Genomic DNA, 20,485 nt, shown 5'->3' on the forward strand with positions numbered 1-20,485 from the left:
GTGCGCCGGCGCGGAGCCAGGTGGGGCGGCGAGGTGTGGTCCCCCCCGCGGGCACCGGCGGAGCGCGTTTGAGTGCGGGGCGCGCCGTGACCCCGTAGTGACCGGCGCAGAGACACGGGCGCGACAGTGAGCACTCTGCGTTTTTATTTCACAACTGGGCGTCTTCCTTCTTCGGGGGATGCGGCAACGGGAGGTACGGGTTCCGGCCCCGGAGCCCAGGGGAACAGAAGAGGGGTCGTCTTGCTTCACCCGTCTCGGCTGAACATGTAGAGGAGCAGGTCCACCACCCGGTGACTGTAGCCGTATTCGTTGTCGTACCTGGGGAGGGAGGAGGCGGGTCAGGGGATTCCTCTCGACCACTCCCGCTCTCCCCCCGCCCCCAATCTCTCGGACTCCTTCCCCCTCACCAGGAAATGAGCTTCACGAAATTGTCGTTGAGCGCGATGCCGGCGTTGGCATCGAAGATGGACGAGTGGGTATTGCTCACAAAGTCCGTGGAGACAACCTGGGCGTTCGAATTTCAAGATAAAGTGTGGGTCGCCGAGCAAGGACCTCCAGGAGCCCAGGCTCCGACTCTTAGGCACATTGGCCATCCATTCGTTTGCAATATCTGGTGGAGCCCTGCTGTGTCCGGGTTCTGGGGATGGTATGAGGAAGGCATACCGGGGCTTTGCCTGCTGGGGGTGGCCAAAGGACTAAGAAGGCGAACACCCTCATGCTGCACCAGTAAACATGACTTCCTGGTAATGATGCGGGCACTCAGAGCGGGCCGGCACGCAGGCCCTCTCTGAGGGGAGGTGGTCAGGCTGGGTCTGGATGTCTAGGAGCATCTGGTCAACTCAGGCCCTCAGCAGTGCCTGAGGTGGAAGGAGCTACAACACAGAGGCCCTGAGGCCTTGGGCATTGTGTGGTGTTAAGGCCACAGAGGAAGGTGTTCAGCAGTCGGGGGGATGTGATCTGATTTGCTTAAAACGAGATCCCGGTGGCTGTGTGAGAGTGGACCTATAGGAACTAAAGCACAGAGGCAGCACCAAAGGTGGGTGTACAGAGATGGCATGATGGGAGCAAAGGGATGGTGACATCCTTTCTTCACAGGGAGGCCACCGGGCCATGGCCTGTCCCAAGTAAGCGTTGAAAAATGGGAGCCATTGTCTTGTTCACTAAGCATGTATCGAGCACCTGCTGTGTGCCAGTTCCCGGGAAGATGGCTGGGCCCATGGAGCTAAAAAGATAGTCCCAAAGTCCGTGCTTTCTTGTGCACGTGCTAGCAGTGCCAATAGTGACTATGAAATGAAATTTCAGGTAAGGGAAAGGGCCAGAAAGAGATTATCTTATTGAGGACAGAAATTGACATAGAGACTCGGAGGTGAGGGCAGACTATGTGGCCACCTGGAAGAAGAGCTATCCAGACCACAGGAATAGCAAGTGCAAAGACCCTGAGGCTGGGACAGCAGACCTTCCCAGCCCTGCAGTCCCTATCTTGATACATTGTGAGCAGCTCTTTGGCAATTGGACAATCACATTTCCTCCTCAGAGCGCTCCTCCCAGGGTCGCCCTCCTCAGCCCCTACCTCATCCTCGGTGTAGGCAAGGATGCCAGCCATGGGCCCCTTGGCTGCTGCTTTTATGGCATCTTTGATGGCCTTGTATGAGGTAGGCTGGGCCAGGCGGCAGGTCAGGTCCACAACAGATACATCAGGGGTTGGCACCCGGAACGCCATTCCCGTCAGCTTCCTGGAGAATCCCACATTAGGGGTGGGAGTCAGAACCCAGGGACTTTTCTGTCCATCCCTCGTTGTCTCTGCTTTCCCCTCAGTGGACACCTCAAAGATTGGGGGCCAGTCCAGTCCTCCTGGGTGCACCCCCTGACCCTGGTTGTAACTTTCTGCCCTCATACCCGCTGAGGGATGGGATGACTTTGCCCACGGCCTTGGCAGCCCCTGTGGAGGCTGGGATGATGTTCTGGTGGGCACCCCGTCCATCTCTCCAGGCCTTCTTTGATGGCCCATCCACTGTCTTCTGGGTGGCAGTGTAGGAATGAACTGTGGTCTTGGGAGAGGAAGAGGGCTGAGTTGTTGAGGCCTTCTCCTAAACTCCCATGCCTCTTTTTCCCAGGCCGGAGGTTCTAACCCAGGTGTGGAGACTGGTGTGGCCACCACCAGAGACCACAGGAGGGCCACGTGCAGGCCAGGGTCCAGCCTTGTCTGCAAGTTGCACAGTGTTTAAGAGACTTTACCACCTGGCTCCTCCTCCCGAAACAAGTCTCTCCCTTTTACCACCACACGCTAAGCAAGTCCTGGGAGGAAGGTGTAGAGTTTCCCTGCCATCCCTCCTGCTCCAGCTCCTCTCCAACTCACCATCAGCCCTTCCACGATCCCAAATCGCTCATGGATGACCTTGGCAAGGGGGGCCAGGCAGTTGGTGGTGCAGGATGCATTGCTGAAACAGCCCAGGTGTGCAAGGGCACCGTGAGGTGAGGCCCAGAGCCAGCACTACCCCCCTCACCTCTCAGTTTATGCACACAGGCCTGGTTTTGTGAAAGTCAGGATGGGGATGAGAGAGATCACTGGGGGTGCCTTCAGGCTGAAGGAGGCACCACAAGTGTGGCCGGAGAAGCTCCCCAAGCATGTTCCCCAGGAGCCGTGCCGTTCTAACAGTCTCAGAGTAATGTTAATGTGAAGGTTGTTAAGGCTTCGGGAAGGGAGATGTGAAAGCACCAGGGGGCTATTGGGAGTAGGGGTGAAGAGGGTGAGGCTGGCACGTCCTCTGGGTGCCACCCACACGCTTCAGAATGTTGCTGCCCGTTACCTGACAATTTTCATGGAGCCAGGGTTATAGTTCGTCTCGTTTACCCCCATGACAAACATGGGTGCGTCTGGTGACGGTGCGCAGATTACCACACGCGCGGCACCTGCCTCAATGTGGTTCTAGAGAAGGAGCACAGATGTCAGGAGGCTTCAAATGTCACCCCCCCCCCCACCCACCCAGCCAGCCCCAGGCACCTGTCCCCCACTTACCGAAGTTTCCTCTAACGACAGGTACACACCCGTGGACTCCACCACAAAGGGGCTCCCAACAGACTTCCAGGGGATATCTCTGGGCTGCTTGCTGTGGAGGGTGGCAGCGCTGGAGTCAGTCTTTTGCTGCATGGCCTTGCCTTCACAGTCATGGCCTGCACTGTTCAAAAGGCTGACCAGACACCTTCCTGCCTGGCCTGCAACTGTCTTTTCCCCCCACCCCATCCCTAGCTATCCCAGTGGATTTGATCCTGCTGGTTTTGCCTTTCATCACTAACCCCGCCTTGCGGGCCTCTTTTCTTGACTCTACCCCGCCTGCTATGCCTGGGTCCAAGCTGCCACCTTCCTGACTTAAACCTCAACGCGCCTAGGGGGGCCATCCCTGACTGCTCCCAGCCAGGTCAGGCCCATTCTACATATGCTGCCCAAAATGTGGGCCCCGGCAGGGTGAGGCCTGCCCCGCCGCTTCCGGTCCCCAGCCCTGGTAACCTCCCCACAGCCCTCCTAGTCCCTTGTCCTCCACCGAGAGCCTGGTGCGAGAGGCTGGGCAAGTCTCTGAAGACACTCTACATCCCTGAGAACGGATCCCAGGGGAGAACTGAAGCCCGAGGTGGCCCTGGGGCCTGCAGTGACTAGTGGTTTACATTAGAAAGTAAAGGAGATTCTGTTTGCTGTTTGAGAAGCTCACATTTCCACTTGATAGCCAATGTTTGTATTTGAAACATCAGACACCTAGCGTTTGCTGTCTTCTACTTGGCTTTAGCCAACAAGCGATAAGTGAATAAACCGCATACTGGTTTTTTCTCTCCACGGGGTTTATCACAACAGTGATATTTTCTTCTGTGGTTATTTGTCAGCATCTGTTTTGTCTTCTAGACCACTCTGTGCCACTGAGCCTGCACCCTGCAGAGGGTTTCAGTGTTGGGGTTTTTTTGTTAACCATTATACACGCCTGCCACGTACCCGTGTTCTGAGTGCTCTACCTTATTGAACTCCTTTGACCCTGGTGACCTGAGGAGTAGGCACTGTTACTGGCATTTTTCAGAGGAGCCGGCACCTGGGCAGAGGGGAGGAGAGTAGCAGGCAGAGCCGGCTGAGAGGGCAGGCGGGCTGGCCCTGGATGCACTGTGAGAATGGAACAAGCGAACGAACAAGCTGCTTCCCATCTCCCTGGACCGCCACACATGGTTCTCTCCGGTCGTCTGTTCTGTCAGGGTGCACTTTTCATCATCTGGCCCAACTAGCTCTTCTCTGCTGCCCCGTTTTTCCTGCCTTCCAAGTTGCGGTGGAGAGGGGAGCACTTCGTATTCCTCTGCCGTTGCTGAATTGGCATCGGAGGAGACCCCAGCTCCTTTTCTAGGCTGTCACGGGCCCTGCCCTCCTCTCCAGAGGGCTGTTTTGAGGATTCCATTCTTTTTTCAAGGAAGTAGAGTCTACCCAGGGCTAGGGCCTGCGTCTGCGGTGCCAAAGCCGTAATGGCGACACAAAGCAAGAGGGCCCTCCCTGCGAGACGACTGTGGCTTTGTGGGAAAACACCCTTCCCAATGTCCCCCCACACCTGTTAACTTCGGTCGTACTCCCCACTACTGCTGTGGTGGGTATGATCATCATCCCCAGCAGATACCGTAGGAAACAGGCTAGGACATTTCAGTCTCTTGCCCAAGGTCACCCAGCTAGGAAGGGGTGAAGCGAGGGTAAAACACACAAACCACATGGCTGGTGCCGAGTGCCCGAAGAACATCCACGGTGCAGTGACAAAAGCGGGCGGACAGGGAAGAGCTGCTGGAGTCACCAAGGAAGGCAGCACCTGAGTGCTGGGCGCACACTGAGGGGACAGACGGGATGGGGAAGGCAGGGAGAGTGCCCCAGGTGGCAGGAGCGCCAGGCTGAGCAAGGAAAGGACACGGGATGTCTGAGCAGTGACTGCTGTGCCGGAATTGTGTTAGGGGTTAAGATTCCAAACTTGGCTCAGGCAGCTTATACTCAGGGGCTCTCCAGTCCCGCCTCCACCCACCGTCCTGCTCATCCTGCTCGCACCCAGCCCTGAGTGCCTCGTCACCAGCCCTCCTGCCCCACGCGCATAGACACCGAGGTGCTGGGAGTGGCTGCGGCTGTCTCAAGCGGCAGCAGGGCCAGTTGTGGCTGCTAATTTACATTAGAAAGATAAAGTACGGTTGCGGTTTCCCTTTATAAATTTTTAAATTTTTTGTTATCTTGAAAGTGTTTATATTTGAAAGCATATTAAATATCTAACATTACTGCTTTTGATTTACAGATTCTAAACATATCTTTCAGTGGCAGGAAGGGTAGTGATGTCAGTGTGAACCACGTGAAATGGGTACTAAGGAGTCAGCATTGCCCAGGTGTAAGAGATACTCGTTTAGGGTCCCAAGAGGTGGATGGCCGGCTTGGCTGGGATGACATGGAAAGGCAGGGGGGAGCTAATAGTCCTGGGGGCCCCATCAGGAGCTGGGATTTTATTCATGGGGGAATGGGAAGCCATTGGAAGATTTAAGTAGGGGAGTCACCGCGTCCAGGTGATGTTTTTAAAAGGCCTCTGTGGCTGCTCTGTAGGAACCAAGTGGAAGCGGTTGGCTAGGTGGTGATGCCATTTCCTGGGAAGGGAGATGAGTAGGTTTGGGGGTTGAAGGAGAATCAGAAGTTGAGTGTTAAACATTGAGTTGCTCTGCCTGTGAGAAAACATGTAAATGTGTGCTAATAAAAAGAGTGGGTCACCTTTCTAGACTAGTGTTTTTACACCATTTTAGGGGCCAGGGACTTCTCAGACCCCTCGAGCCCAGTACCCAGAGGCACGTGCACACACAATTTGGGGGGTTCCGGGCCCCACACAAGGGGCTGGAATCTCATCTGGTCATCTCTACAGCTCCTGCGTTAATCTGCTGCAGGCATGCATCTCACAGCTTCCCTTACCACTGGAAGACGTTGATCTCCTGGTTGTCTACGACCAGCTGTCCATTCCTGAATTCCACGTTCCCCTTGTACTGGCCATGGGTGGAGTCATATTTAAACATGTACACCTGTGGGAGACAGGATGGCTCCCAGTCTTGAGTGTCGAGGGTGGAGGAGCTGGCATCCCGAGGGTGTCCCCACCCCGGTGAAGGAGCCACACGGCATCTGGGAGCCTTCCATGGAGCTCTCCCGAGCGCCCTCCCCACTCCAGTCCCACCTTTCCCAGGTCTACCGTCGGCCTGCTGCTCACCATATATTCTGGGTCAATGAATGGATCATTCACTGCCACCACCTTAACACCCTTCTCCATGCAGGCGCGAAGCACCAGGCGGCCGATGCGTCCAAATCTGTCCAGGGACAAGGGTTGTGGGGGTTGTCCTCAGAGTCCTCGCCAGCAGGCAGAGGAGGGGACGGGAGAGAAGGGGATAACAGGAGGTGCACTCTAGGGGACTGGGTGGGACTCAGTCTGGGGAGAGAAGGCAAAGTGTAGCCACTGTCATCTCTCGCCCAGATGTCCTCTTCAGCCTCTTCACTGCTTTTGCTACCCATCCAGCCCGTCCCCCTATCCCTAATCTTGTAGCTGGATGGATCTTGTAGAGCTTAGGTCAAATTATGTCTCATGGCTGGAAAACCTCCATGGCTCTTAATCAGTAGAACCAAATCTGGACTGCTTACCATGGCCTGCCAGGCCCCTACCAGCTTTCCCCTGCTCCCTGCCTCCTTTTCTCCCTTGCTTGCTCCCCACCCAGTGCCAGTGTGCTTCATGCACTGACTTCCTGCCTGTTAGCTCACTGAGCTGCCCCAACCTCAGAACTGGCTACCACTACTCTCTCCAGCCTTACTGTACCCAACTTCCATGCTGTTCATGTCATGCGTCACTAAACTGTCGTGTTCCTGATTCCCACCAGAATGTGAGTCCTCTCAGGGTGCACCCCTGTACCTTCTCCCTGTATTTCTCCAGCCAGGATGGGCAGAATGAGAGCACTGGTGGTGAGAAATGGGGAGATGCCTCAGGCAGCAACCAGAGGAAAGGCTGGGCCCTAAGCCTTCAGGAGCGGCTAGGGCCAGGCTTGACTCACCCATTGATGCCCACGGTCAGCTTCTGAACCACAGGGACCTTCTTAGGGGCAGGAGGCGGGGCTTCCTCCTTGACTGGCTCAGGTTTAGGCTCTGGCTCAGGCTGGGGCTTGGGCTGTGGCTCTGGCTCTGCCTCAACCTTGGGCTCAGGTGGGGGTGGTGCTCTGGTCACTGTTGAGGAGGGTGGGGACAATGAGCTGCGCCACCATAGTGGGAGAGAATGAACCCTTTTTGCCACCCAGAACCTGTTGCTGGTTCCAGGCCCCTAGTGGCCAACCACCTAGCCCACTGTTTCCCCAACCCACCCGATCCATAGAATGATCAGGGGGTAGGCTTACTTAAAATACCAACGCCTGGGGACGCCTGGGTGGCTCAGTTGGTTAAGTGTCAGACGCCTTGGTTTTCAGCCCAGGTCATGATCTCATGGTTTGTAGTTTGAGCTCTGTGTTGCTGTCAGCGCAGAGCCTGCTTGGAATTCTCTCCCTCTCTCTTTCTGCCTCTCCCTCGCTTGTTCACATGCACTCTCTCTCTCTCTCTCTGAAGATAAACTTAAAAAAAAAAAAAAGATACGCATGCCAGGGCCTCTCCCCTAGAGATTGTAACTCATTATGCATGTATTTTTAACAATCACTTGGAGTGATACTGTCTATGCCTCAGTTTCCTCCTCTGTAAAATGAAAATAATAGTACACTCTTAGAGAGTCACTGTGATTAAATGAGATGATATATGTGATGCTTATGATGGAGTCTAGGAGACAGTCCACATACGTTAATATTTCAAAGATTATTTCCCAAACTTGTCTGATAATTGTGCCAACCCCGTGGTCCCCAAGTTGTTCTGATGATAAGAATCCCACGGTCGGCCTCTTCCTAGGGAAATCTGATTCAATAGGTCTACACTGAAGCCAAGGACTCCTGATTCTAAAAGCACTCCAGGTGATTCTTATGCTCAGAGTAGTAGGAAATACAGGTGTATCAAAACACGAAATGAATGGAAACCCGCTCCAGCTTCCACCTCTCCAAACGTACACGCTCCCACTCCCATATGGCAATTGAAAACCCCTGTGTTTGGAGGTGTGCTAGCTGCGCTACAGATAAGGGCTTGAGGAGAGGAGGGGAGACGTAGAGGCCGCAGTCAGGGGGCCCGGCCGGCAGAGGGTTTCTAGCTGGGAATCAGGCCTGAATGTCAGCCCCTGCTCAGCCACCTGCGTGGTCTTGAGCAAGTGAATGAGCTCTCTGGCCTGTTTCCTGGTGTTGCATCTGCACCTTCTACCTGGGGGCTGCTGTGAAGACTCAGATCTCCAGGCCCAGTAGGTGCTGACCTCAGCGGAGGGAAGAGGTTGCTACCAAGAGTACTTGTGAGGAAAGGAAGAGAGAAGAGGTTGGAGAGGCCCTGGAGGAGGGAGGTGGGTGTTGCTCTTGGCGCCAGAATCAAAGGCACCTGGGAGGTGGTGGGGCTAGGAGCCGTGGGCCAGCTTGGCCTGTGGGTCTCCCTGACCTCTACGGGCTGCCGCAGTCCATGTGGTCTGAGTCTGGACTGTGGGTCTCCAGGGGCAATACCAGTTCATGAAGGTATTAAGAGTTTATTGGTGGCAGTGACCCTGTGGCTTTGGTGACCTAGGATGTTTGCATTCCTGGGGGTTCTGCTTCTGCTATCACAAAAGAGGGAGATTCGTTCATCTGGGCTAAGAGTGGGAATCTGAGACCACTCGGCGGCCTTTCGGGAGAAAACTCGGGTGGCTCTCCTCTCCCACCTGCCCCCAGGCTTTCTCTCTCCTCCCCTCCACTCCAGGGGTGGGGTGCGTGGGCTGGAGGGAAGCTCCTGCACTAGGAAGGAAGAGCCTGAAGGAGCTTCAGTGATGAAGCATCACCTGGTAGGTGAAACAAAGGCAACAGGCGCGTGCTCTCCTAATTAAGATGACGCTCCCCTTTCCTGGGTGCTGCCATGGGCTAGGTGCCGTGCTGAGCTCTCGCGGCCACCTGCTCGCTGAATGCTGTGAGGCAGGAGCGATAAATCCGCCTCACAGAGGGGAAACCGAGGCCCGAGGTCACAGGGCGAGCGCTGAGCAGGCGGGAGGTCCGCAGCGGGCAGCAGCGGATCTGCCCCGCGCAGCTCCTCGGGGGTCCCTCCCACCGCCTCCGGCCCTGGCACCCCGGCCGCGGTCAGTACGGAGGCAGCGGAAGCAGCCGGGGGAATGCCGGTTGCCCTGCCCTGCAAGACCTGGGTTCATCCGGCTGGAGTGTGGGTGCACCTATGGCTGGGTGCGGTAGGGCTGGCTGCCCAATGGCTTGGAGCAGGGGACTGCGAGTCCCAGCGCTACTATTCTGGTGCTGAGAGACCGAGAGAGGCGGCTCGCGCTCTTCCCTGCCGCTCCGAGTGGGGTCAATAAACACCCTGGTCTCACCAGGTGTTTGTGAGGTTCCAATGAGCGCACGCCTGTAACGTGCTTGGCGCGGCTCTCGCTGTGCACAGGCCGAGGAGGACAAAGCCCACCAACCCCCAAGCGGCCTTTCCGCGCTGGGCGGTAAGAGCGTCCCTCCTACGTGAAACCCGGCTGGCTGAGGTTCTTCAGCAACCTGCGGCCGTTCTCAGAAATGCGCCCTCGTAGACGCGGCTCCGCCCCTGTCCCCGGCCCCTGCTTCCTTGCTCCCACCGCGCGCTGGCGGCGCCACGGCCGATGGGGGCCGCTATCTGGCCCGCCGCCATCGCTATAGAAACCAGTCGGCCAGCTGCGCAGGGGGTAGAGACGGAGGGAAGCGGCTCCGCGGTGGCAGAGTCGCGGGCCAGCGGCGCCGCACCCCGTCTCCTGCCCCCTCCCTCGTGGACACTGGGCGGCGGGCACGCGCGCCGCAGGGGGCTCGGGGCTGCGGGGGCTCCGGCCCGCCCTTTCTCCCGTTCCCCGGGGTCGCCCCGCTGCCTCCCTCACCCGGGCACGGCTGTCGCAGTAGCTGGACAACGGTGACGTTGGTGAGGACGATGTCGCGTTTCGACATGGCCTAAGGTTTCATTGCCTGGTCGCTCCGGGAGCTGCCGGGACGTTACTGCGGTGCGGGGCGCCCAAGTTAGTGGGGCCGGAGCGTCTCGTCGTGACGTCATAGTGCCCTGTGACGTCACAGAGGAGGCGGTGCGAAGCATGTGACGTCCGCGCGCGTGCACCGCAGCCCCCAGGCCGCCCGCCACTGACGTCTAGAATAGAATCCAACTTTTTACACTGGTCCCCAAAGCCCTGGTCTCTCTCTCTCTCTCTCTCTCCCTGGGCACACTGGCTGTGTGCTGCTCCTTGACCCTCTTCTGGTTAGTTAGCTGCCTAGCTGCGGTTTGCTTGTTTGTTTTTGCCTGGAAAGCCGTGTCCTTGCTCAGCTGCCTCCTGGTTTCCCTCCGGCGCCACCCTTTAAGAGAGGCCCTCCTGACTCCCATCTGAAGTTCTGTCCTGCCTCAATCACTACCGACCATCGCCCTCACCCCCTCAACCCGCCTATCTCCCAGAAAGCTTTGTCCGACTTCGCTCCCTGAGTTAGATGTTCCAGTGTGCAAAACTCCATCGTTATACTCCCTACATTTTAATTTTTCTCACAGCAAATGTCTCTCCCTAAAAATCATCTTGTTTATTCGTTTTCTTGCCGGGTGTCTCTGCGCCCTAGACTCTTGGAGGGCAGAATGCTTGTCTACCTTCACTGTTCTATCCCACTGACTAGAGGAAGGTTTGGCACCTACAGTGCTCACTCAATAAATACCAGAGTGAATACAGAAATACTATATCCTCACATTTCTTCTGACTCCCAATCTTAAATTTAAGCGACCTCCAAGTCAGATCCTCTCACAGCATCCCATTCTTCTTGTGGCTTTTCACATAGTTTGTCATGATCTAGTTATTCATTGACTTGCTCAGTGTATCCCCTGTCGTTCACCATGGGGCCTCCACCACCTAAAACTGTGCCTGGGGCAAAGCAGCTTCTGGGACAGATGGACAGATGGCTCCTTTCCTCTAAAGCACTGGGGGTGGGGGCTTGCTTGCACATCTGTGACTCACAGGCAAGGGCCTTCACCTGCAGGGCTAGCTGACACACAGCTGTGACCAAGATTTAGGGAGTGTGGGGGTTTGGGTCAAGAGGGAGTCACCATCTCAGAGAGAGGTGTGGAAGCCAGAAGAGGCAGAATGACACCATAACCTCTTCCTTCCCCAAGCCTTCGTGGGAACTCCATTTGCCAAGCATCTGCCACGGGACAGGGTGAAGGTGAGGCTCTCCTGTTTGGATGCTTCAGGGAAGGGGAACTGAAAATAAATTGGGTGTACAGATGGGGAAATTTCAATGACTCAAGACCAAAATACAGGTATTAATTAAAAGGGGGACAAACTTAACATGTATGATGGGGGCTGTGGAAGATCACCCAAATTAAACCAGGACTGAAGAGGGGCCAGTTTTGTACAACTTTACAATGACAGATGTGGAAAGCTAGATGCAATTAAAAATTTTCTTAGAAAATATAAAGGGGTGGGGCACCTAGGTGGCTCAGTCGGTTGAGTGACCGACTTCAGTTCAGGTCATGATCTCATGGTTCACAAGTTCGAGCCCCACGTGGGGCTCTGTGCTGACAGCTCAGAGCCTGGAGCCTGCTTCGGATTCTGTGTCTTCCTCTCTCTCTGCCTCTTCCCTGGTGCGCGCACGTGCTCTCTCTCTCTCTCTCTCTCCCCCTCTCTCTCTCAAATATAAACATTAAGAGAATATAAAGGATCAACAGTGATGTAAAAAGAAATGGCAAATCTGAGCCGGCCAATAACAAAAGAAGAAACAGAGTTAAGATTTATCCTCCCAAAGGCTGACCCAGATCCAGATGACTTTATGGGCAAGATCTACTAAAGCAGAGGTGCCTGGGTGGCTCAATTGGTTAGGTGTCAGACTTCGGCTCAGGTCATGATCTCGTGGTTTGTGAGTTCAAGCCCTGTTTCGGGCTCTGTGCTGACAGCTCAGAGCCTGGAGCCTGCTTCAGATTCTGTGTCTCCCTCTCTCTCTCTGCCCCTCCCCCCACTCACACTGTTTCTCTCTCTTTCTCTCTCAAAAATAAACATTAAAAAAAAAGAATAATTAAAAAAAGATCTGCCAAAGCCTCAGGAACAAGTGTTCGCCAGCCCATAGGAATGGTTGCAGATCCTAACCAGAGCGGGGAGGCCCTGGGCAGGGCATGTGCTCTCTGAGACCGTGTGTGTGTGTGCTCCCACCGGTCCCTCCCGGGGACTGTTTGCTGTGACGCTGGGCCACAGAAACCTCTTTGACTTGCTTTAGAGAAGCAACAGGGCCACATGACCAAAGCCAGCAGAGGACAGCAAAGGAAGGACGACTCCAGGCCAGTCTCTTATGGCGCCAGATGCCAAAGTCCTGAAACAAGTAGTGGCAAATGGGAACGGGCCTGAGAAGCACTGGGGCTGCTGGGAGATGGTGGGATGGGCAGAGAGAGGGGTGGAAGGATATGATGGAGTGCATTTCAAAAGGAGAAACCCCACCTCTCAATCTCAGGGCGGATTAGGATTCTGAAGTTCACCACCCGCCCCTCCCCACCCTGCAATCTCCTGGCACGGGAAACTCCCTCATTTAGGCACCGGACAAGGGCAGAAGAGCCACACCTGAGTTTGCCCAGGGATTTGGCTTTGTCCCTGGAGCGTGAAACTGGGAGACAGATTTAAGGAGTTCAAGCTTGGAGACGTGGCACGGTTTGTCGCCCTCTACAGGAGTGCCTAGAAATGGCAGAAGCCCCTGGGTCTCTGGGCCTGGGCGTCAGGACCCCAGGTGGCACCATGGGTCCTCCAAGGGGGGTGGGCCTTTGAACAGAGCTGACAACACGTGCAGATTCTCACCACACCTGGGCACCCACGCACATAACTCTGCCACCCCCGCTCACTCACACCCTGTACATTCCTTCCCGTGAGCCTTCCCACCGGGAATCCCACCTCCACCCCCTCTCTGTCTCTCCCTTTAGCATCAAAACCCAAATCTCTTTCACCCCTGCACCCAACTTACCCACACACTGGCTCTCATTCTTCTGGTCTCCGCCTGCCTCTAAACTAGCCCCAGATAACGATGCTGCCACAGACCGACCGGCCACCACCTGCCCTTCCTTCTGGTGACCTTTGTCATGCCCAGGCTAGACTCCCGGCTGTTCCCCTCCAACCCCTACCACCATGTGAACGCTTGGGGCTTTAGGCTGGGACCGAGGAGGACCCAGGGGGAGGAGGGAAGGAAGGATGAGCCCCTGGCCTCCAGCCCAGGTTCTGGCTGACACTCTCTTGCTGCCCCCGGTCTTCGGCCCCTCCCCGTGGCTGCCTCAACCGGCTTTTCAGGAGACACTGCGTCCTGTCCCAACGCATGGCAATCAGTCCTCTGCCCTTGCCCAAGGCCTAGGAAGCAGGAGCCAAGGTTCTGTTATGAGAATGTGTCCTGGCTCCAAAATCTGTAACCCTCCCCAAGGGGCCCTATGCTGCTCTGGGGACCCAGGCACCCCTCTCTCCAGCGCCCTCTGAGACTCAGGCTCCCTTAGCAAGCATACTATGTGTACTTACATCACATACTTTTGGGGAGTGCTTCTTTTAATCCATCCACTTGTTTAGCCTGGAAATATTAACTGAACCCCAGGCAATGTTCTAAAAATTGAGGATGTGGCAGTGACCAACACAAAAGCCCTGTCCTCTGGAAGTTTACAATCTGATAGGTGATGCAGACAATATAAAAGATAATTTTGGGTCATGGTAAATACTTATAAAAATAAAAACAAAAGGATGATATCATCCAATATAACTGAGAGATAACCAGGGAAGGTTTTTGTTTTGTTTTGTTTCGTTTTTTGTTTTTAGAAGGCGACATTTGAGTCAAGAGCAGAATAAGGAAGAACCCACCATGTGAAGATCTGAGTTGTGCATTGCAGACAGGGAAGACGGCAAGTGCAAAGGCCATGGAGGCAGGAATAAACCTGGTGTGTCTGAGGACCAGGGAGAAGACCCATGGGGCTGGGACGCGGTAAGTGTAGGGCAGGGGGCATCTACTGGAACAGTAAGAGCAAGGTCTGATGACTCCTTCAACTCCCTAAGAGTGCTCTCCTTCCCTTGACTGCACCTCCCATCGCCCCAGACTCTCACTACTGGGGAGACGATCCTTCCGTCCCCCAAGAGGAGTGAAGAGCCAGGCCTGGGTCGTGAGGATGGGGGTGCTGGAAGGTGGGGTTGGGAGAGAGGAGACCTGGACGGTGGGGGAGGAATGAAAAGAGAGGGTGGTTGGAAGGGAGGCCATCTGGGGTTTGGGGTGGAGGGCCTGAAATGGGCAAGAGGCGAAGATGCCACGTGAGTGTTCTCCATTCATGACTCACCCTCTCTGCCTCCTCCTCTTCATTGCTCAACTCAGAGCTCTCTGGGAAATACCTCCCTGACTGGGGACCAAGTCAGTGCCTCACAGGGTAATTGAGTCATGAGGGGTGGAGAAGAGGGAGGGAGGTAGAGGATAAATAGCAGCTTTGCTTCTCTGGCTCCTCTCTGCATCCTCCCCACCCTGCCAACAACATGCACCTTGCCAGTTTGCTCAGCTCCTGCTCCCTCCTACTGCTCTGGGGGGCCCTTCCTGGATGGGCGGCCAGTGATGACCCCATTGAGAAGGTCATTGAAGGAATCAACCGAGGGCTGAGCAATGCAGAGAGAGAGGTGGGCAAGGCCCTGGAAGGCATCAATAATGGAATCACTCATGCTGGAAGGGAAGTGGAGAAAGTTTTTAATGGACTTAGCCACATGGGGAGCCAAGCTGGCAAGGAGCTGGACAAGGGCGTCCAGGGGCTCAACAACGGCTTGGACAAGGTAGCCCATGGGATCAACAATGGCATCGGACAAGCAGGAAAGGAAGCAGAGAAGTTTGTCCATGGGGTCAACAACGCTGCTGGACAGGTTGGGAAGGAGGCAGACAAAGTGATTCAGGGGGTCCATCATGGGGTCAACCAGGCGGGAAGCGAGGCAGGGAGGTTTGGCCAGGGGGTCCACCAAACTGCTGGGCAGGCTGGGAATGAGGCGGGGAGGTTTGGCCAGGGGGCCCATCATGGGGTTAACCAGGCTGGGAAGGAGGCAGAGAAGTTTGGTCAGGGGATCCATCATGGGGTCAACCAGGCTGGGAAGGAGGCAGAGAAGTTTGGTCAGGGGATGCATCATGGGGTCAACCAGGCTGGGAAGGAGGCAGAGAAGTTTGGTCAGGGCATCCATCATGGGGTCAACCAGGCTGGGAAGGAGGCAGAGAAGTTTGGTCAGGGGATGCATCATGGGGTCAACCAGGCTGGGAAGGAGGCAGAGAAGTTTGGTCAGGGGATCCATCATGGGGTCAACCAGGCTGGGAAGGAGGCAGAGAAGTTTGGTCAGGGGATGCATCATGGGGTCAACCAGGCTGGGAAGGAGGCAGAGAAGTTTGGTCAGGGGATCCATCATGGGGTCAACCAGGCTGGGAAAGAGGCAGAGAAGCTTGGTCAGGGGATCCATCATGGGGTCAACCAGGCTGGGAAGGAGGCAGAGAAGTTTGGTCAGGGCATCCATCATGGGGTCAACCAGGCTGGGAAGGAGGCAGAGAAGTTTGGTCAGGGCATCCATCATGGGGTCAACCAGGCTGGGAAGGAGGCAGAGAAGTTTGGTCAGGGGATCCATCATGGGGTCAACCAGGCTGGGAAAGAGGCAGAGAAGCTTGGTCAGGGGATCCATCATGGGGTCAACCAGGCTGGGAAGGAGGCAGAGAAGTTTGGTCAGGGCATCCATCATGGGGTCAACCAGGCTGGGAAGGAGGCAGAGAAGTTTGGTCAGGGGATGCATCATGGGGTCAACCAGGCTGGGAAGGAGGCAGAGAAGTTTGGTCAGGGGATCCATCATGGGGTCAACCAGGCTGGGAAGGAGGCAGAGAAGTTTGGTCAGGGGATGCATCATGGGGTCAACCAGGCTGGGAAGGAGGCAGAGATGTTTGGTCAGGGCATCCATCATGGGGTCAACCAGGCTGGGAAGGAGGCAGAGAAGTTTGGTCAGGGGATGCATCATGGGGTCAACCAGGCTGGGAAGGAGGCAGAGAAGTTTGGTCAGGGCATCCATCATGGGGTCAACCAGGCTGGGAAGGAGGCAGAGAAGTTTGGTCAGGGCATCCATCATGGGGTCAACCAGGCTGGGAAGGAGGCAGAGAAGTTTGGTCAGGGCATCCATCATGGGGTCAACCAGGCTGGGAAGGAGGCAGAGAAGTTTGGTCAGGGCATCCATCATGGGGTCAACCAGGCTGGGAAGGAGGCAGAGATGTTTGGTCAGGGGATGCATCATGGGGTCAACCAGGCTGGGAAGGAGGCAGAGAAGTTTGGTCACGATGTTCATTATGCTGCAGGGCAGGCTGGGGGAGAGGGAGACAAAATAGTCCAAGGGGTCCATCCTGGAGTCAACCAGGCTGGGAAGGAGGTGGAGCAGTTTGGCCAGGGAGTCCAGCACGGGGCTAATGAGGCCTGGAAGGAGGCAGAGAGGTTTGGCCAGGAGGCCAACTACGCTGCAGGACAGGGTGGGAAAGAGGGAGAGAAAGTGGTCCCAGGGGTCCACCAGGGAGTCAACCAGGCTGGGAAGGAGGTGGAGCACTTTGGCCAGGTCGTTCACCATGCCGTTGAACAGGCCGGAAAGGAGGCAGACAAAGTGGTCCAAGGGGTCCACGATGGGGTCAACCAGGCCGGGAAGGAGGCAGAGAAATTTGGTCAAGGGGTCAACCACGCTGCCGGCCAGGCTGGAAAGGAAGCGGAGAAACTTGGCCAAGGTGTCCACCATGCTGCTGGCCAGGCCGGGAAGGAGGTGGACAGGTTGCAGCAGAATGTTCATAATGGGGTCAACCAAGCCGGCAAGGAGGCCAACAAGCTGCTGAATGTAGGTGAACAGGGGTGGGGAACTGGGGAGAAGGGGCTGGGGGGAGGGAAAGTTAAACCCTTGGGACATTTGGGTAGTCCATGTAGCCTCGATTCGGTGAAAGAAGCTTGGGCAGCTCCATGGCCACGCTCCTCCTCTGGGCTCAGCTGGTCAGATGGAGGAAACCACCTCATGGCAAAGCCCCGTATCAGACAGCGTGAAAGGGGCCCAGCCCCACCTTCAGGGAGCTGCCCTCCCAGTTGAGGAGGTGTAAAGAGAGGCACACGAAGCCTCTCCTGGGGAACAGGAAGTGGTTACTGAGCCAAGATCTGTGGCAGTGCAAACAGAGTGAGTGTTGAGAAAACCCAGAGCATCAGAGGAAGCGTGGGGAATGGCTTCTGGAGACAAGCCCTTTTCTGCTTCATTTTCATAACCAGCCTCTGAGGTAGGCAGGGTGAGGGTGCTGACTCCCTGATTCTCAGATAAGGAAATGGAAGCTCACTGAGGTTTTCGGGGGACTTGCCAAGGTCCTGTGGCTAGCACTCAGCAGAACGGGCACCAAGGAGGGGGCATGGGGACCAGAAGGCTGACCCCTGCCTGCCTCAATTCCCCACGCTCCAATCTCCACAAAGAATCTTTAGGACACCATCTTGAGGACTGACCCAGACCTCGACCTTGAAGCCGACAGCCACATCGGCTGCCAGGCAGGGACCCAGGGGTGGGTGGGGAGGAAGGGACTCTGCAGAAAGTATATGGGGTGGAGGGGTGGGCTCTGGGTCAGACAGCAGTCTTCGTTGGGAAGAGGTCAGGAGGGGGAGGTTTGTTGTGGGATTCGAGGCTGACCACAGCAGCAGAGGCACTGCTGAGTATCTGGGGATAAAATTAGGACAGGGATCAACCCACGTTAGGGATCAGGTCAGAGGGGGTAGAGCCGAGGTCGGGCTGAGGTCACACTAGGATCTGTGTGGGTTCTCTGGGTTCCCTTTCCAGTCAGGGCCTTCTCAGCAACAGGGCATTCATTCAGTGAAATAAGAGGGAATTGGGGGAAAACTAGTCAGGAGGGGGCAGACATCCTTCCAGGCATTTCTTCTCATCTCACAGAATTCCCACAGCAACATGGGCTCTGGGTTTTCCTTCTGGACAGTGAGGGGGCAGGGGGTTAGCCTATGCCTCCCACCCCGGCCCCTGCTACAGGGCAGCAGGTCAGCGGTGGAAGATGAACTTGGAACCCCTCAAGGGCTGACGGGTTATAATGACAGTCTGGGCTTCATCCACAGGGCACTCATCCAGGCGTTTCCACCGGCCAGCACGGAGGGGGCGCAACCACAACATTAACATCTGGAGTAAGTCTCCCAAGCAGCATGAGGGAGGGGAGGCCCCGCTAGGGGGGGCGGTGGGGCACGTGCTGGTGACCAACCCTCTTGTCCTTGAATTCCAGGCCTCGGTCAACAAGGCCTTCCTCAACTTTCCAGCTCTGTGGCAGGTGAGTGCCCACGTGGCTTCTACATTGTGCTCTTGGCCTCTGGAGACATAGTCACATCCCTTCCCACTGCCCGTTCACGGACAATGTCACGGTGGGCAGACTCTCAGCCTTGCAGAGGCCATCCATTCGACCTGTTTCCCAGCTCTGGCCTTCCCTTCCTTTGCCTGCTCTGTGTCCCTCGCCCCCTCTTGTGGCTCCTTTCCATTCCCGTGGAGGTGGACATAAGCTGGCAAAAGAGACTCACGGGGGGCCAGCGGGGGAGGCACTGCCGAAACCCTCCCCTCTGTGCCCAACACTTCTCACCAGCTTTCCTCCCTCAACGCACTGTGAGTCCCTCTGCTGCCCAGCCTCTGCTGCCTTACAGCCATATGCCGGTGGGAGGCGGGGGGAGCCTGCCGCTCTGTCCATTGCCTGGCTGATAGGCACCCCCTCGCCCCCCAGTATAAAGACTCCTGTGGGACCCTGCTCCCTACTCTGGGCCCAAAGCAAAGTCCTAGCTCTTCTCTTTGCAATTAGTACCTGAGCCGCAAGAGACTGGGACATACGGATGAGGGTGGGAACAGCCCCAAGGCACACCCTTGTTTATTCCTGGGCCGTGGGGGTGGCAGGGGATCCTCTGAGGCAAAACGGACAAGGCCCCTGGGCTCCCACAGAGGCCCCTGGCACCTCTGCCTGGGAGGGCTGGCTCCCTATTCTTCCTGAATCTAGGAGTCTAGGACATAAGCAAGTCCGAGGTCAGAGAAGCTAGTGTCAATGTCCCTCTCATTTTCTAGGGGGCTGAGGACAGAGGCCTTGGTCCCCTCAGGGCCGCGTTCCCTGCATTCACTCCCTCTCTCCTCTCTTCCAGAGCGTCATCGCCATCATTCCCTAAACTGATGCACTGGCCTTACTCAGCAGACTGACTTTCCTGTTGTCATACTAGCTGACAGGACCTGGAGGAGCTGGGGGTGGGGGGACAGATTTCCTGAGTCTCGCAAGGGGTCTGTACTGGGATTTGTGAATAAATACGACGCGCTTTTACTCTCATCATGGTCCGCCGTGCTCCCGGAAGAGCGGTTGGTTGAGGGGAGGGGGGAGGATTCTCTTTTCTCTTCTTGCTACTTTGCTGAAGGAGCTGGGGGAGGGGGTGACACACAGCGGGGCTGAGCTGGAGACGTCGTCGGGCTGGTCAGAGGCAAGAGGGCACTCAGAGGGAGGAGCCATGCCTCGCTGGCGTGCAGCATCGCGCATGCTCAGCACTGAGAGGAGCATCCGGGCCGAAAAAGCGGGCAGTGGGGGAGGAAGCACGAGGAAGAGAGTGGCGGGAACCTAGTGCAGCCCCAGGGAGTGGCGTCCTCATTGGGGGGTGTGGCCCGGAAGGAATAACAAGGGCAACTTGTATTTATTGTGCATTGCTGGGCTCCCTGCTGGGTGCGTGACCTCACTAGGTAAGAGGTTCTGTCATGGCCCCTTTTACTAGAGAAGCACATGGAGGCTCCCGCAGATTAAGAAACATGGCCAAGGTCACATAGGAAGTGGAGGAGAAACAAGAGCTACAAAGCATGTTCTTAACACAGTCTTTTCCTGTTTGGCACCCGTGTGTGTCAGGGGGTGGGGTGGGGGGCATCCGTGCAAAGGAGAGAGGGAGGAGTTGCGTGTGGGAGATGCTTGCACGGGGAGGAGGACCAAAGGCTCAGGTGGCAGGCACACCGATGACAGGAGGGCGGGCCTCTTTACAAGACATGAACGGTGACGCGGAAGGCCGGGCTTTCGGATGTGCGGTAGCAGCTACTGCTTACTAAGCACTTACTAGGTTCCAGTACTGTGTGAAGAGCTAGAACCATTTAAGCCTCTCACAACCCAAAGGCAGAAGTCCTCTTGTGATGCCCATTGTATGGATGAGGAAACGGAGGCTCAGCGGGGCCAGGGCCTTGGCTGCCTATTGATAGAACCTGACCTTTCCAAATTGCCTGGAAAGTCTCCAGAATGCACTGGCCTGGGTGCTGGGACACCTGCACTCCTCTTAGGATCAGATGCCTGCGGGCAGCTTCCTTTCCTTCCAGGGGCCAGAATTTCCTTCTATATGAAG

At 56.1% G+C, this 20,485-nt stretch overlaps 2 protein-coding genes and 1 long non-coding RNA gene across 3 annotated transcripts; 2 read left to right on the forward strand and 1 right to left on the reverse strand.

The window, feature by feature from the left end:
- The first annotated feature begins 12 nt into the window (after positions 1-12).
- Positions 13-11,850, forward strand: LOC128778075 (uncharacterized). Its single transcript, XR_008423471.1, has 2 exons — positions 13-126; positions 11,249-11,850. It is a non-coding gene; the product is annotated as an uncharacterized LOC128778075 (long non-coding RNA).
- GAPDHS (glyceraldehyde-3-phosphate dehydrogenase, spermatogenic) lies at positions 128-10,254 on the reverse strand. Its single transcript, XM_019423179.2, has 11 exons — positions 9,990-10,254; positions 7,066-7,234; positions 6,237-6,333; positions 5,948-6,054; positions 3,017-3,107; positions 2,808-2,926; positions 2,357-2,438; positions 1,897-2,048; positions 1,571-1,733; positions 408-505; positions 128-318 (listed from the first exon to the last, which is right to left on the reverse strand). Exons 1-11 carry the CDS (start codon positions 10,054-10,056, stop codon positions 246-248), a joined length of 1,218 nt encoding a protein of 405 aa, XP_019278724.1. The 5' UTR covers positions 10,057-10,254; the 3' UTR covers positions 128-245.
- A 2,700-nt stretch (positions 11,851-14,550) lies between the features above and the next one.
- Positions 14,551-19,443, forward strand: SBSN (suprabasin). The gene is made up of 4 exons (XM_053906327.1): positions 14,551-16,955; positions 18,212-18,277; positions 18,373-18,417; positions 19,265-19,443. Exons 1-4 carry the CDS (start codon positions 14,607-14,609, stop codon positions 19,286-19,288), a joined length of 2,484 nt encoding a protein of 827 aa, XP_053762302.1. The 5' UTR covers positions 14,551-14,606; the 3' UTR covers positions 19,289-19,443.
- Positions 19,444-20,485: the final 1,042 nt, after the last annotated feature.

This window comes from Panthera pardus, unplaced genomic scaffold (genome assembly GCF_024362965.1).
Source record: "Panthera pardus isolate Hobbes unplaced genomic scaffold, ASM2436296v1 HiC_scaffold_18, whole genome shotgun sequence".
NCBI classification, from domain to species: Eukaryota; Metazoa; Chordata; class Mammalia; order Carnivora; family Felidae; genus Panthera; species Panthera pardus.

What these genes read in the sequence shown, in the direction of transcription:
- GAPDHS (XM_019423179.2), bottom strand. Translation starts at nt 10,056, where the DNA reads ATGTCGAAACGCGACATCGTCCTCACCAACGTCACCGTTGTCCAGCTA. An exon ending in GGATCGTGGAAGGGCTGATG is followed by an intron (nt 2,049 to 2,356) that starts GTGAGTTGGAGA and finishes TCCTCTCCCAAG; the next exon opens with ACCACAGTTCATTCCTACAC. An exon ending in TTCGTGAAGCTCATTTCCTG is followed by an intron (nt 319 to 407) that starts GTGAGGGGGAAG and finishes CTCCCTCCCCAG; the next exon opens with GTACGACAACGAATACGGCT.
- SBSN (XM_053906327.1), top strand. Translation starts at nt 14,607, where the DNA reads ATGCACCTTGCCAGTTTGCTCAGCTCCTGCTCCCTCCTACTGCTCTGG. An exon ending in CCACAACATTAACATCTGGA is followed by an intron (nt 18,278 to 18,372) that starts GTAAGTCTCCCA and finishes CTTGAATTCCAG; the next exon opens with GCCTCGGTCAACAAGGCCTT. An exon ending in ACTTTCCAGCTCTGTGGCAG is followed by an intron (nt 18,418 to 19,264) that starts GTGAGTGCCCAC and finishes CCTCTCTTCCAG; the next exon opens with AGCGTCATCGCCATCATTCC.